We start from the raw sequence: 14,013 nt of genomic DNA on the forward strand, positions 1-14,013 counted from the left end.
GGAGAAACTCCATCAACATACCAGTCAAAGGTCAGTGCCAGTCGAGACAGAGTTACGCTGGGCCTTCACCACGTCTTGGCCATCCAACCAGCGAGTGATAACCCTCCGATGACGTCTCCATGGTTACGGCTATGAGGCGCAGCCATTGGATGAGAGGACCCAATGTCTTGTCCAATGGTTGGTTGAGCTCCACTAAGTTGTTATAAAAACCTTCAAACTAACTTCTGTGTTCACCAGAACTTTCCTTGAGTCTCACAGGATCGAAGATTATTTCCACTTTTTGCGTTTTGTGTTTTTTGTTTTTGGTTCAGTTGATTTTAATGCACATGAAGCTGAAGCCCCACAGAGATTATTTACTTCCTTCTGTCTCATCTCATTTTCACTCTACCTTATCTTCCTCTGCACAGATCTTTGAGAGAATATTTTTCAGCTCTTATTGTCTGTAAGGGACCTGAATGGGTTTAAGTATTAGAATAAGTGTTTGACATTTAGCAAAATATTATTGGCTTTCTAGCACTTTGAGGTGATTAGCTTAGCTTAGCATAATGACTGCAAGCAGGAGGAAACAGCTAGCCTGGCTAAATTTCAAAACTCACCAGATAAAGGTTTAGAAAGGAAACCAAAATATCCAAACATTTAATTCACAGTGACGGCCAAACTCCATTGATTTTACACTTTCTGCTAATGTAGCTGTCAGCTTGAAATTTAGTTTGACCCTCCTTTCTAGGAAAGCTCAGTTCAATTCAGTTTTATTTAAGTATCACCAATTCACAACATATGTCATCCCCTTGCACTTAATATAGTAAAATATAGTATACCGAGAACACAGAATCCAACGATCTGTAGTCGCCTTTGGATTCCTTAAGAGCAAGCGGTGTGCATATCTTTCAAACACCATATCCTTAAACAAATGTCTACATATGAATTTAGGGTTATTTTCTCCTCCAAATCACATCCAGAACCACAGAAGACAGGATACAAAATTTCTCATAGTTAAACTCCTCATGAAAATTAAAGTGACTTTTATGACTAAGATGATAGGAAGAAACTGTAACAAGACATGAAAAGAAAATACGAATGCAGCCTGTCTGCTGCAAATCCGTCCTTAACCCCCCCTACCAACAGATGCACACAGTCATATGCACGCAAATAAAAATAATGTTCAACTAAAAGTAGGGATGTCCGATAATATCGGCCCACGGATATTATCTGCCCGATATTGGCATGAAAATGTAATATCAGTCAATATCATCGACAATAAAATTCTTATTTTGCACAGACAATGTTTACATTGGAAAGCCTTGTTGCATTTGAGAATGCATCCAATGGGACATCGCAATAAAATCAGGCCTGATGTGTTAATTGCACGACAGGAGATATGTGATGTTACTTAAAATTAGATAAATAGCCCACATATATCGGTATTGGTTGATATTGGAATCAGAAATTGAGAGTTGGACAATATTGACATTTCGGTTATTGGCAAAAAAGCCAATATCGGACATCCCTATCTAAGTCAAGGTCCATTTTTGACTTCACACAGGACTCACTCCTCACTTTGTTGAATGAAAGTCCTTTGTTGAAGCATTCAGCCACTATGTCCGATCCCAACCTGGACTATCTCACCTCATCTGGTCTGATTGGTCAACATTGGCTATTGTTGTTGCAGTGGTTTAGCATCCTCTCAGACCTCTTAAATGATAATATTCTTCAGGGTCATTATGGAATTTTTAAAAATTCCACCTACCCCAGCTTTAAATAAAGACAGTAACTTGTACACCAATGTGCTTTATAGGTAACGTTGGATAGTTTGATTTTTAAACCCTTGGACAGGCTAGCCAGTTCTCCTTGTCTCCAGCCTTTTCGCTAAACTCTACTAATCGTCTCGTGGCTGCAGCTTCATATTCGCTGTATAAATACAGGGGCACTAATCTTCTCATCACATCTCATCAAAAAGCAATTACTTGTATTGTCCAAAATGTTAAAGTTAATCTACAGGCCATTTCCACATATGACTGACATGATGTTAATATCATCCACAGGATAATGTTTATACTGGAAGTCCCACTCAACCTCATGTAAATAGCCTTGATGTAAAGATAAAACTGTCTACAGATTTTCAGATCTAGTCACGTACTAACTGGTCCATCTCTCTGTCTTTCTGTCTATTCTCCGTCACTGCAGGTGGTCTTTTCATTGACAATCCTTTCTACCAGCCGCGTACCATCGCTCCTTTTATTATCCATCTGGGTCCACAGGATCTGTTCTCTGACTTCTAGAGGCGGCCGCCTGCTGGACTCACTCCTCAATCTTACCTGTCTGTACTCGCAGGACGGCTGCACACAAGCCCACCTGTTTCTCTGTCTGTCCGAGTGGGCTGCCGCCTTTACTCTCCCAGCCGATGGATTCACAGATTCAGAACAGTTTTTTCGTTTGATCAGTCCACCGGAGCGACATTTCTGTCCAACAACAAAGGCAGAAATGATGTGACCTACTGACCGAGAGACACAAAAGCTCCTCTCTCTGTTTCCTCCTCTTTGCCCGGATCACTTTTTCAGAGGGGAGCAACTTTACACGAAGCAATACTCGGATTTTACGAGGAAACGTTCAGCTATGACTGCGCAGGGCTGGGCTGATCTTTGGTCTTTCTTATAGCAATACACCTGAACTCCTCTCTTTGAGCTTACTTACTTGAGAAGATGTGAATGTCCGATGGAGTTTTACCCCAACACAGCATTGCAATAGCTCATTTTGATTGTATATTCATTGTATGTGTGTGTACGTGTGGCTATAACATGACTATATACACATATATGTACGGTGTATTTCTATAACGACGTGTTGACAATAATATTAATATATGACGATGTATTTATGTAAATACTCTATAAAATATAACTATTGTTGTTATAAATTATTTTAGAATTATGAAGTGAAATGTAACTAATATCACAGTATAGCTTTCTTCCAATTTTATATACACTGAGCAATTGAAGCTAGTTCTAGGAGATGCAATATTATCTTTGGTATTCCTATTGGTATTCCTGTGCTGTTAGAATAATAATGCTTCCTTCCTGCCTTCCCTCCTTCCTTCCTTTCCTCTTCTCTATCTTTGATGTCTCTCTGAGCCTTTCTGAGCAACTCTCTCTGCTGCCCGAGGTTTGTTTACATGGCCCGGACCAGAGGTGCTCACTACTCATAACCCAATCACACACAAGCTCACACTTTTCCTGTCAGAAAGCACATTTTCTATAGTCTCACCGCTGGCAGGGAATTCTGTTGTTCCATGTGTGTGTGTATAGTATGTGTATGCTCTGATGTACGCGCTTCTCCCTCTGACATTAACAACAAGCATCGACACCGACGCTAAGTCCCGCTTGCCTTACGGGGACCAAAAAGCACAGCTCACTGGAAGCCATTCCGGTTGCTTTCATCCAGCAAACACACATATTCGCACATTCTCTGTGGCCGTTCTCTGCTGTATGGAAGGAAGGTATACCTTAAACTACTGGCTAACTAATTAAAGATGAAACCCATTCGGATTTAAAAGTGGGGCCTTGAACTGGATGTATTTGCTAGTCATCTTTAAGGGAAGATTATAGTGTTTTTGCAGCTGGGTTTTTTGGATATTTTTGAAGAATTGAAGATTCGGAAGCTAGAAAATCTGAGTAAAGGACAGGAAAGTTTTTTTTGTTGTTGTTCCAGTTCAATCACAGTGAAGCAGTGACTCAGTTTTTGAAAGTCAAAGCAATCTTTGGCCCAGTTGCACAAAAAGGATTGCAATTGTCAGACTGGTATATGGTTTTCGGCATCGGAAGTGGTGGAAGGAGTAGAGAAAACACCACAAAGCATCTCGTAATATATTCTTAACTAAGTATATTCTAGGGGAAGTGAAATTAGCTTTTGAGATGAAAGCGTCTTGTGAATAATTACTAGTAGTTGACCGTGTAGTGGTAGTGTTGTGACTTTAACTCTGCTATAGCATATATTGGATTTTTTGGGGAGGGGAGGGGGGTGTAGTAAAGCTATTAAATGAGTACTTTGATCAAATCTCAGAATCCTCACTCGGCGCTGTGGTGGATTTCAGCAGTTTCTGCGGCACTTACGTCCTTCTGAAAAGCTCTTCATCACTGTTATTTCTTATTTTTAACCTTTAATAGAGACGAGGTGTCAGTCAGCGGAGGCGAAATCGAACAGAATGTGCATCAAAAGGCTTTGATTCTTCTCGCCTTGATGTGGGCGCCAGTTTGATCTCCTGTGTTTCTGCCGGCTTTGATTCAACAAAAAAAATGACATCTGAGAAAAAGACGATACACGCTAACCCTTCCATAGACAATTTTTTGACATAAATCAGAGTTTTGAGGTGACTATGAAAAGATTTTGGCAGCTTTAGTTTAAGATGGATGAGATTATTACATCAAGTCATGACTGAGAGACTTGAGGGTAAACTGAAGGATGTATTTACTCTCTAGATGTATCTAAGGTTGGGTTGCGCCAACAAAGATTGGATTAATACAAGCTAAACTAGCTTTAAAATAATAAAAAGCAACTCTACTTTTCTTCAGGAACCTAAAAGAGAAGTCCAGTTGATTTTTACTGAAGGTCCTGGGACTACCATGACCTGGATGACTAAAAAACTACACAGATGTAGGTTTAAAACTGCTTTAAAATTATACATTTCTGTGCTGTTTGGGCCTGGAGAGTTTAAAAAAAAGAGGGTAAACCATTAAGAGCCTCCATTAGAGAACCAGCTCTTCAGACTCGCTCTTTCCATAAACACTCACTGACAGTTCAACAACACGTCCTCATCCGACCTCTGCAAACATCCAGTCGCATAAACTCGCATAAACAGGTTCTCCAGGAGTTGGTGCACTGGTGGTTCAACTGCATTTCTTTCACTGCCATGTTTGACATTTAGGCCAACCCTCATGTTTGGCTTCCGAATAGTTTCATTCCTGAACTGGTATCTTGAGAGAAATTTCAGTTGGATTGAGTCGAGATCTTAACTTTCTTTGAGGAACGTGACTGTTTTGATCAACAGTAGTTCAACATCTTAATGTTCATCCAAGATTGAAGTTAAAAGTTTTGGATTGAAGAGATTTCAGTTTAATCTGTCTTAAATTTGCATTAGTTTTTAAGCTTGTTGCAGCATAATTTAAGGCTAAATCATGACAACAAATCAGTTTTGGTGCAACCCAGCATTAGGTCAAGTGTAGACACAAGGTGTTAAAGCCATTAATGTTCACACAGCTGGTTTGGCAGCTTCAACAGCTGGACTACTGGTGGTTTAAGGTCCCTTTTGTGTCCATGATGTTTCCGTTGACTGCCAGGGAGGAATCTGTAAAACTTCTATTATTCAGTCATTAGACCTTCTTTTTTTTCAGGCAGCCACTTCCCGGAAATCCAAACTTTACAGATCTGCTCATTTTCACCTACATATGTGAAATATGTCTTTGCCAGATTATACAAGACTAAATAAAAGTCATCTCACTTCCCTGACATGCAGCACAATGTCAGATGGGAACTCAGCCGTGGTTCTTTAAGGCTGGATAATAACATATTCTCCACTTTAATTGACTGTGGATCTCTGCAGTGCATGACTGTTCCTTGCTTTACTACATCGAGCTTTTTATGGTGGTTTTCCATCAAATAACAGAGCACCTAAAAGTCTAGAATGAGGATCAGAGCGAGGCGCTGCTTTGCTTTTCGTTCTCGTGTGGAAATCACACAGAGGTGAATACTTTGGAGCTTTGCTGTGTGGAAACAAACATCCTCTCTCTCCCTCTCCAGATGGCCCACATTAATAAGGCAGACAGTCATACCTCAGCGAGCAACTTTTTCATTTCCCCTCAGACTGAGCAGACACACAGGAGGAGTCACCCTGACTACTGACCCCGTCCTCTTGGTCTGTTGGCCGGACGACCGAGTGCAGAGGAAGGCTGAGAAACACAGTCGAGTCTAAAACTGGAGCAGACGGGAATGTGCAGGAGGTGGCTGATAGGGTGTTAATTTACTGGGGAGTTGTTGTCTCCTGCTTAGGCACAAGTCCCAAATGAGTTTCTTGTTATGGCTTGCACTGAAATGTGAGGAGAATTAAGTTGTAGCGCTGTCTACAAGCCCATTTGTTTTATTTTTAACCTGACAAGGAATCAAAGCTTGTGGTCTAATTGGGATTATCAAGAAAAAAAAAACATTTTCTTGGTGTTGATTTTGCAAAATGTAACATCTGCTGAACAAACGAACGCTTACTCCTTTCACAATCCAATTTGAAATCCATTTTTATCCGGCACATAGAGAAATTAAAGGGAGGAGCTGGCTGGGAGTCTTGTTTTTTCCCCAAACTGCTCCATCATCAGGCTGATGACAATAACTGCCTTTCATGAAGCGCCTCAGAATAGAAAACATTACTGCGACATGTTTTTTTTTTTCCTGAACGAACACAGTCACAGCGGCCATGTTGGTCCACATCTGTGTGGATAACTCTTCGTGGATGCTGTTACTTCTCCACAGAAAAGTCTCAAAGCGATCGGTGTGAAACAGTAAACAGTGGCAGTCATTGTACACACCCACTCTACATCTGCAGTTTGAAAAACACTGCCTCTCCCCGGGCCGCTCGACTGAAGCTACACCTGTAAATCTGAGAAGCACAAAATACGCACGAGCAATACACCCACACATCCTACTCAGGGCTACCTGACACACACACCTGTATGCAAAAATACACACACACATAAGCACACACACAATCATACGTGTAAATATCTCAGACAACACAAGCACATCGAGACCACATGTTCTTCGCTTCATCGGATTGTATGTTTGTGTCGAGACACATAAGTGGTTGGACCTTGTTCGTACTTTAGGATTTGAGCCATGTATAGCTGAGAAAACACACCATTTCTTATCATGGTGCTTTATATCGGGCTGCCTGTAGCACTGTACATATATCGGATTTTAGAAGCAGCAGTTAACTCGGGCTTTGCTGTCAGATTTAAAGAGGGAGGAGTGCCGGCATCAAAACAACAGTTTTTGGCAACAAATGCGGGAGCTTTGTGTGTTTTAGACGCTGCAGTATGTTGAGTAGTTCATGTGAGAGATTTCGTTGCCCGGTAAGGCAACCTCTTCATCTCGACGCCAGGCCGAAAAGTCAGAAAGGAAAAGATGCATGGGCATCTCTGAGAAGCTGCACCAAAGACTCTGAAGCCTTTGTTGCGCAAATCTGATCATCTCAGACGTGAGAGTTAAGATCTGATATTCACCGTCTAGACAGCTATGAAATGTCAGGTAGAGAAAAAAAGTTCTCCTGTGTGTAAATCCAGCATCTGAAGCAGCATTATTCCTGCACTGGCACACAGAAAGTTGGGGGTTTCAGTCTGGGGGATTGTTGCTAAATTTGTCTGGAAGCAGAGCGAGGAGCAGCAGAGTCCATCCGTGAACTCTGCAGAGCTGCAGAAATAGATCCTGGATCACGTTTCGGCTGCTGAGGCAAAGTTAACCAGACTAACTGCTGAACAGATTTTCTCGGGGTGTGTATTTGTGTCGTGGAGGGGGGTGGGTATTACACACACATATACACACACATGCACACAATTTTGCCATCACTTTGAGCATGTTGTTGCAAACTTCCTGGTCATGGTCCACTGATTGTTCGACACCCTCCTCATAAATGATCAAAGCATTTTGGTTGGGAATGTACACTGTTGTTTAGTGATTGTAGAGTAGAATGTATTTACTCATAGTAAGAGTAAACTTGCTTTTTTGTAGAGAAGCATATATACAGAATATATATGGATAAATACATATATATACATCTATATATCTTTTGAGCTACTTGTGTGTGAGGGTTGTTTTTTTGGGCGCATCTACCCCATTAGGAATCATATTACTTTCCCCCTTTTTTTCATTTTTAATGTTTAAACAAAAGTAGCGTCTTATGAGTGACAAGTGTTTTTCCTGTAAATATGATTTTTTAATTTAATTTTATTTTTGACAAAAAGGGGATTTAAAAGAAACAGTTTTACGATGCTGCCTATGAAACTATACAGTGATACCTGTTCACAGAATCTATTTGGTCGGTTCAGTTATCAAAGTAAAATCTTGTGACATGTTAAACGGCCGCTGATGGTGAATGATGAGGGCGATTCGGCCTCCCTGTATTGATCGTTTTGATTAGTAGCAACATTCACAGCAGCGATGATCTGTGGTTGTCGCTGCTCTTGACATAACCTATGCTTGACGAACTGAAAATAAACCTGAGAAAGTGCTGAAATCTATATGTGAGTATTTTATTTCATGGCCTCTGAGACTGATGGAGTGAATGTATGTTGCATGGGTCAATATATAATTGAGATCCATGGCATATATCTTGCATACATTTTTACTAAAAATAAAAAAAAAGTTGTGGACAACATTTGTCAAGTTACTCAAAACGGGATATGCTGGTAAGGGCTAAGGAAAAATTAACCTTAGGACATGACAGTGTCTCGTAAGTCAATGCGTTGGTCAGTTTTATAGACAAAGTAAAAACAAGAACAACAAAAAAATGGTCTGCTGCCCCATGCTGCTTTTCTGGTTGAATCAGTTGCTGCCCTTCGCAATTGCCTCTGGATGCAAAGTGTTCCTTAGCATGAGAGTCTGAACCATCTGCACCCACATAACGATTTGAGCTTATTGGAGAAAGTGGCTAAGAAGGATGTCTTAACCTTCCTGTTGTCAAAATCAACCAAAATCCAGTGAATTTTGCTGGATTTTGGTTCATTTTTTGTGATTGTTCTTAAAGAAAATATTAGAAGTTTTACTGATATATATATGTAATCACTTTAGATATTTTTAGATATTTTTTTGGGAAAATTTTTACTCATTTTTTGGAAAATATTTACAAGAATTTTCTTGCCAAATTTGGGGGATTTTTTAAAAATAAAACTTTTAAGGAACTATTGGAATTTTGTTCCTGAAGGTTTTGCAAATTTTCAGAAATTTTGGGAATTTTTTTTTGCAGAATTTTTGATTTTTTTACAGACAAGGAAGCAATATTTTTTGGTGCCTGTAAATGAAGACAGCAGGAGGGTTAAGAAACATTTTTAACATTTCTTTTTTTCCACCAAAAAATGTTCAAATATTTCCCAAAAATGTTGAAAATGTGGACATCAGAAGTTTCACTGTGAAATTATTTTTTTTCCCCACATTTTCAAACTTTAAAACGAGTCAATTTTGACCCGCAGGACGACACGAGGGTTAAATGATTATGATATACAGATTTGTCCTCCCTTAGAGCTGTTTCATTTGAGGTCAGATGTTATTCTGAGCAGCATCTTGTTTTTTTGTTTTTTTTTTTATATTATGTGTTAATATTCATCAAAGTTCCACCTCAAACCGCCTTCTGCTACATTCTGATACCTAATAGTGATAACACCTTCCACCGTAATCACGGCATCGGGGTTATGGGCATTAATTGGCCGGTTTGTGTTGGAGTTTCAGCACGTGGTGGTTCGGCAGTACGAGCTGTCATTCATCTTGAGAGCGGCTCTGCTGATGGCTGAGTTTGAGTATCCATTGACATCTCCAGCAATCCACACCATCAGCGCACAGCCACAGCCGCCAATCATCCTGCCAAGGAATGAGTATTTGTGGATATCCGTGTGTGTTTTCATAAAAAAAAGAACCACCGAAGAGAAAACGTGTTTTTGTCCGAAAGAAAGGAAACAAGACGTCGAGGATGAAGCCAGACGATGACAGTGATCCTGACAAATTAAACCCTGCTCACTATCACTAGATTGTGTCAAACGTGGCAGAGCTTTGGAAGTCTTTACTGCTTAATGACATCAATTCCTGATTAAAGCCTGCTTCTTATAGTATTATTTCCCTTCAGAGATGACAAAAAAATGAGGGCATGGCAGAAAGGGGTGTCAAAAACGTGAACATAATGGTGTGTTTGCATGCCAGCTCCCATTAACATGATAAAACCTAAACACAACAAAACAACCATCCACTGGAAAGACTTGTCTGACAATGAGGGTTTAAAAGTGGAGGAGGATGGAAATACTGAACAGAAGCTGTTTAACAGAAGCAGGAACATGGATGACAGATCGCAATTTGGTGATAAAAGTTGGCCGTGTGCCTTCTAGCGCTGCCACATTCCCTGATCTCACAGTTATGTACAAACTAATCTGGAGAACTAATAGGACACAGGATCCTGGAGGCATCTGTATGCAGGCTGCAGATTTATACAGCGTATGGCAATAAATGACCTTGGACTGCTGACAACTTTTTAAGATGACCTGTATTGTATTTCAGCGAGTAACAGGAAACTGAGGATGTGCTCACAAATCAGATTAACTTGACAGAACTCATTCCTCCCTCCTGACGCGGGACATCAGTGCCTGTTTATAGATGACAGCATTGCTGGAGAAGATTTAATGAGGCCTGCAAACGGCTAATGCCAAAACACTATCAGTGCAAGTCTACAGCTGTTTGAGCACACGCAGATATCCAGCAGCTTACTTAACCCTTCTGTTGTCCTCATTTATGATTCACCAAAAAATATTGTTTCCTTCTCTGACAAAAATTCTGCAAAAAAATTCCCCAAATTTCTGAAAATTTGCAAAACCCTCAGGAAGAAAATTCCAATAATTCCTTAAAGGTTTCCCTTAAAAGTTTTATTTTTTAAAAAATATCCCCCAAATTTGGCAAGAAAATGGAGCCCTTCTCTCATTACCTATGTATTTACTATATATACCATTATTGCATTACATTCACTCTGTTCCTCCCTGTGTCCTTTCTCTGAGTGTCCCTGGTCCCAGAGCTGGATGCTTTAGATCTGTGGTTTCTGTCCCACCAACTGGTTTAGTCTCCATCATGTCCACTGTGGGATGCTGCTGCTGACCTTCCTCCTTTTCATCTATACACTGTTTGCATTTTACTACCAGCTACTTATGTAGTATATTTAATGCCAGAGCCGTACATCATAACAGTAAACTTATGAATCAGTTTCACTGTTGGCTTCTACTTGTATGTATCATCTATGTTACTCTGATCATGCTTGTATCCCAGTGTGTGTTACATGTTTCCTTGTCCCCCACCCTCCTCTACCTCTTCTGTCCCTCTTAACCAGCCGGCCAGCAGCAGATGGGTCTCCCCACATAAAGATCCTGGTTCTGCTCAAGGTTTCTTCACGTTAAAAGGGAGTTTTTTCTTACCACTGTCATCTTAGGGCTGCTCTGAGGGTTCAGGTATATGGGTTCTGTAAAGTATTTTGAGACTATTTAAATTGTAATTGGTTCTATATAAATAAAATTGAACTGAATTGTAGCTCTGTCTGGGTTGTGGGTAGTCAAGTTTATCAGATGCAAAGGCGTCACAGTTTTATGTTCATAAAAACATCTAAATGTTTACGTAAACTTCTGGAACCATCACTGCAGACCAATCCACTGTCCGATGTCAGTTCACATGTAGTCGACAGTTTTATAATCACTGGAGTTGCCTACAACAAAGGCGTTCATATTAACCCTCGTGTCGTCCTGCGGGTCAAAATTGACCCGTTTTGAAAATGTGGAAGAAATACATATTTTCACATTGAAACTTCTGATGTCCACATTTTCAACATTTTTGGGAAATCTTTGAACATTTTTTGGTGGAAAAAAGAAATGTTAAAAATGTTTCTTAAGAACATTCGCAAAAAAAATCAACCAAAATCCAGTGAATTTCGCTGGATTTTGGTTGATTTTTATGTGAATGTTCTTCAAGAAAATATTAGAAGTTTTACTGATATATATGTAATCACTTTAGATATTTTTAGGATTTTTTGGAAGATTTTTACTCTTTTTTTGAAAATATTTTCAAGAATTTTCTTGCTAAATTTGGGGGACTTTCTAAAATAAAACTTTTAAGGGAAACTTGTAAGAAATTATTGGAATTTTCTTCCTGAAGGTTTTGCAAATTTTCAGAAATTTGGGGAATTTTTTTTCAGAATTTTTGGATTTTTTTTCCAAACGAGGAAACAATATTTTTTGGTGCTCATAAATGAGGACAACAGGAGGGTTAAGAAAAAAACAACAAAAATAAAACACTAAATTTAGCTAAATGTAAACCTAGACTCATATTTGTCTACATTTACCTTCAGTCTTACTTGTTTCCATCGTGGCATTTATATTATTTTTAAATGGTTTTGTCCTGTTTTCTCTCTTGTTCCCGAGACAAACACTAACTTATTCCCTGCTCCACTCCCTTCCATGGACTGTATGTGTGTGTTTGGATGTTTGTTCCTTCCAGGTGAAATGTGGAGCTTTTAATCTCGTTAGTCTCATCTCCGCTATCTCATATTCTCAGGTGAGGCGTGAGAACAATGCGGAGCCTCCACCTGTTCAGGAAATATATTTGCTTGAGTTCAGATTTCATGCTCCTTTGCTGTGGCCAATTACTCTGCTATCATTTCCCCCTTAATGAACAATTAGTCCTGAGGGCATTCTCAAAGGAGAAACACACCATTTGCCAAATCCATGACATCTGATTATCACGGTTTTCAAGTTAGATGTGGAATGTTGAGAAAAATAATGAGAATTTCTCCTCCAAATTATTAGTGAAGCTAAAATTTTTTGAAATGACATGAACTCAATCCCTTTTCACTTTATTCTCAGCAGGAGGATCGACCAGACCTGCACTTTTGTAGCCTGATATTTTCTAATTTATAAGCTCATCGCGTACGTGAGGAAAACAAAAAGAGAATCTGGCTACAAAAAAGGTTTCAGAGAAGTCAAAGATTTTAAAGTTTAAACGTAATTCTTCAGACTTCAAACGCTGTGGCTCACCAGGTAAGATAATGATTACTGTGGATTTCAGGTTATTGTGGTAAAGAGAACAAGTTAGAGCTGCTTGACTGGAGGATCAAGGTCAGAACTGAAGCTGAATTTGATGATTTTATAGAACCAGACAGCTTTTTTCCATTCATTCTGTGATCTGTGGACTTTTGTTTACATGCAGCAGCTCTTATGAAGACAACAAAAGACTCACATGTAAAATCACAAAAAAATCAACCTAAATCGAGCGAATTTCGCTAATAAAAATACTACTAATAAATGAATAAATGATCGACCATGCAAAAGCTAATCAATTTACAATGATGTTTAATAAAAGTGGATCACCTTTTAAAATTCTAATTATTGTATAAATAATAAGTACGTGACTGGATTTCTCACAAATTGCATCAGATAAAATTGAAAACTACAGATGACGATGGAATAGTGCAGCATCTGCTACTCTGAGCATCAGTCGTATAAAATGATAGACTAAAGCATCTGAAGAGCTTCTGATAGCATTTCAGCTACAGATACTGGTGATAGAAATGTCTAATTAATGCTCATACGGCCACATCTGGACTACAGCTGACCTCTTGACCGTTGCCAGTCTGTTCAGGACAGGGAACCCTAAATGTTGTGAGAAAACACTTCTGCTGGTTTTCACACAGTTAAGAGCTGTGAATGTGAAAGCAGTTTGTTTGGTTTTTAAGAATGTAGTTTTCACTACCAGCTACCAATAAATAACTTTGTGTTTACCAGATCTGTTGTGTGAAGGCTGCAAATGCTCCTTTTGGAAAATAAAAGAGCATCTGTCAACTAAACTGTTAGCAAATAGCTGTGAAATTCCTATGACTTACTATGTGCCACTATGTGACAATCGGCGTATGTTTGTCTGTGAATCTGTCTGTCCGTCTGCAACATTACTCAAAAATGGACTAATAGATTTGGATGAAGTCGTTTTGAGATCTTTTGTTTAGACATAAAGTGAATAGACAGACGTTGATTACCTTGACAGTTTCAGCGAAAACTTTCACCTTTAGAAGAAAGAAGAAAATTTGTCCAGAATGACATGAAATTTGTCCTAAATGACTCAAAAACTATCCCAAAGACACAAAAATGATCCAAAATGACAAGAAATGATCCAAGTTGATATAAAATCTGTTGAAATTGACATGAAAAATGTCCAAAATGACCCAAAACTTGTCCAAAATGACTCAGAAAT

At 39.2% G+C, this 14,013-nt stretch overlaps 1 protein-coding gene across 4 annotated transcripts in view; it reads left to right on the plus strand.

Annotated features, from left to right (window-relative positions):
- The window catches only part of strbp (spermatid perinuclear RNA binding protein), a 94,505-nt gene extending 86,232 nt beyond the window's left edge, over positions 1-8,273 (plus strand). For all 4 annotated transcript variants that reach the window (XM_055019097.1, XM_055019099.1, XM_055019096.1 and 1 more), the window contains exon 19: positions 2,185-8,273. In XM_055019097.1, coding sequence (XP_054875072.1) covers positions 2,185-2,279 — 95 coding nt within the window. In that variant the 3' untranslated portion in view covers positions 2,280-8,273. The remainder of the gene's footprint in view (positions 1-2,184) is intronic.
- Positions 8,274-14,013: the final 5,740 nt, after the last annotated feature.

Source organism: Amphiprion ocellaris, chromosome 17 (assembly GCF_022539595.1).
Source record: "Amphiprion ocellaris isolate individual 3 ecotype Okinawa chromosome 17, ASM2253959v1, whole genome shotgun sequence".
Classification (NCBI taxonomy): Eukaryota; Metazoa; Chordata; class Actinopteri; family Pomacentridae; genus Amphiprion; species Amphiprion ocellaris.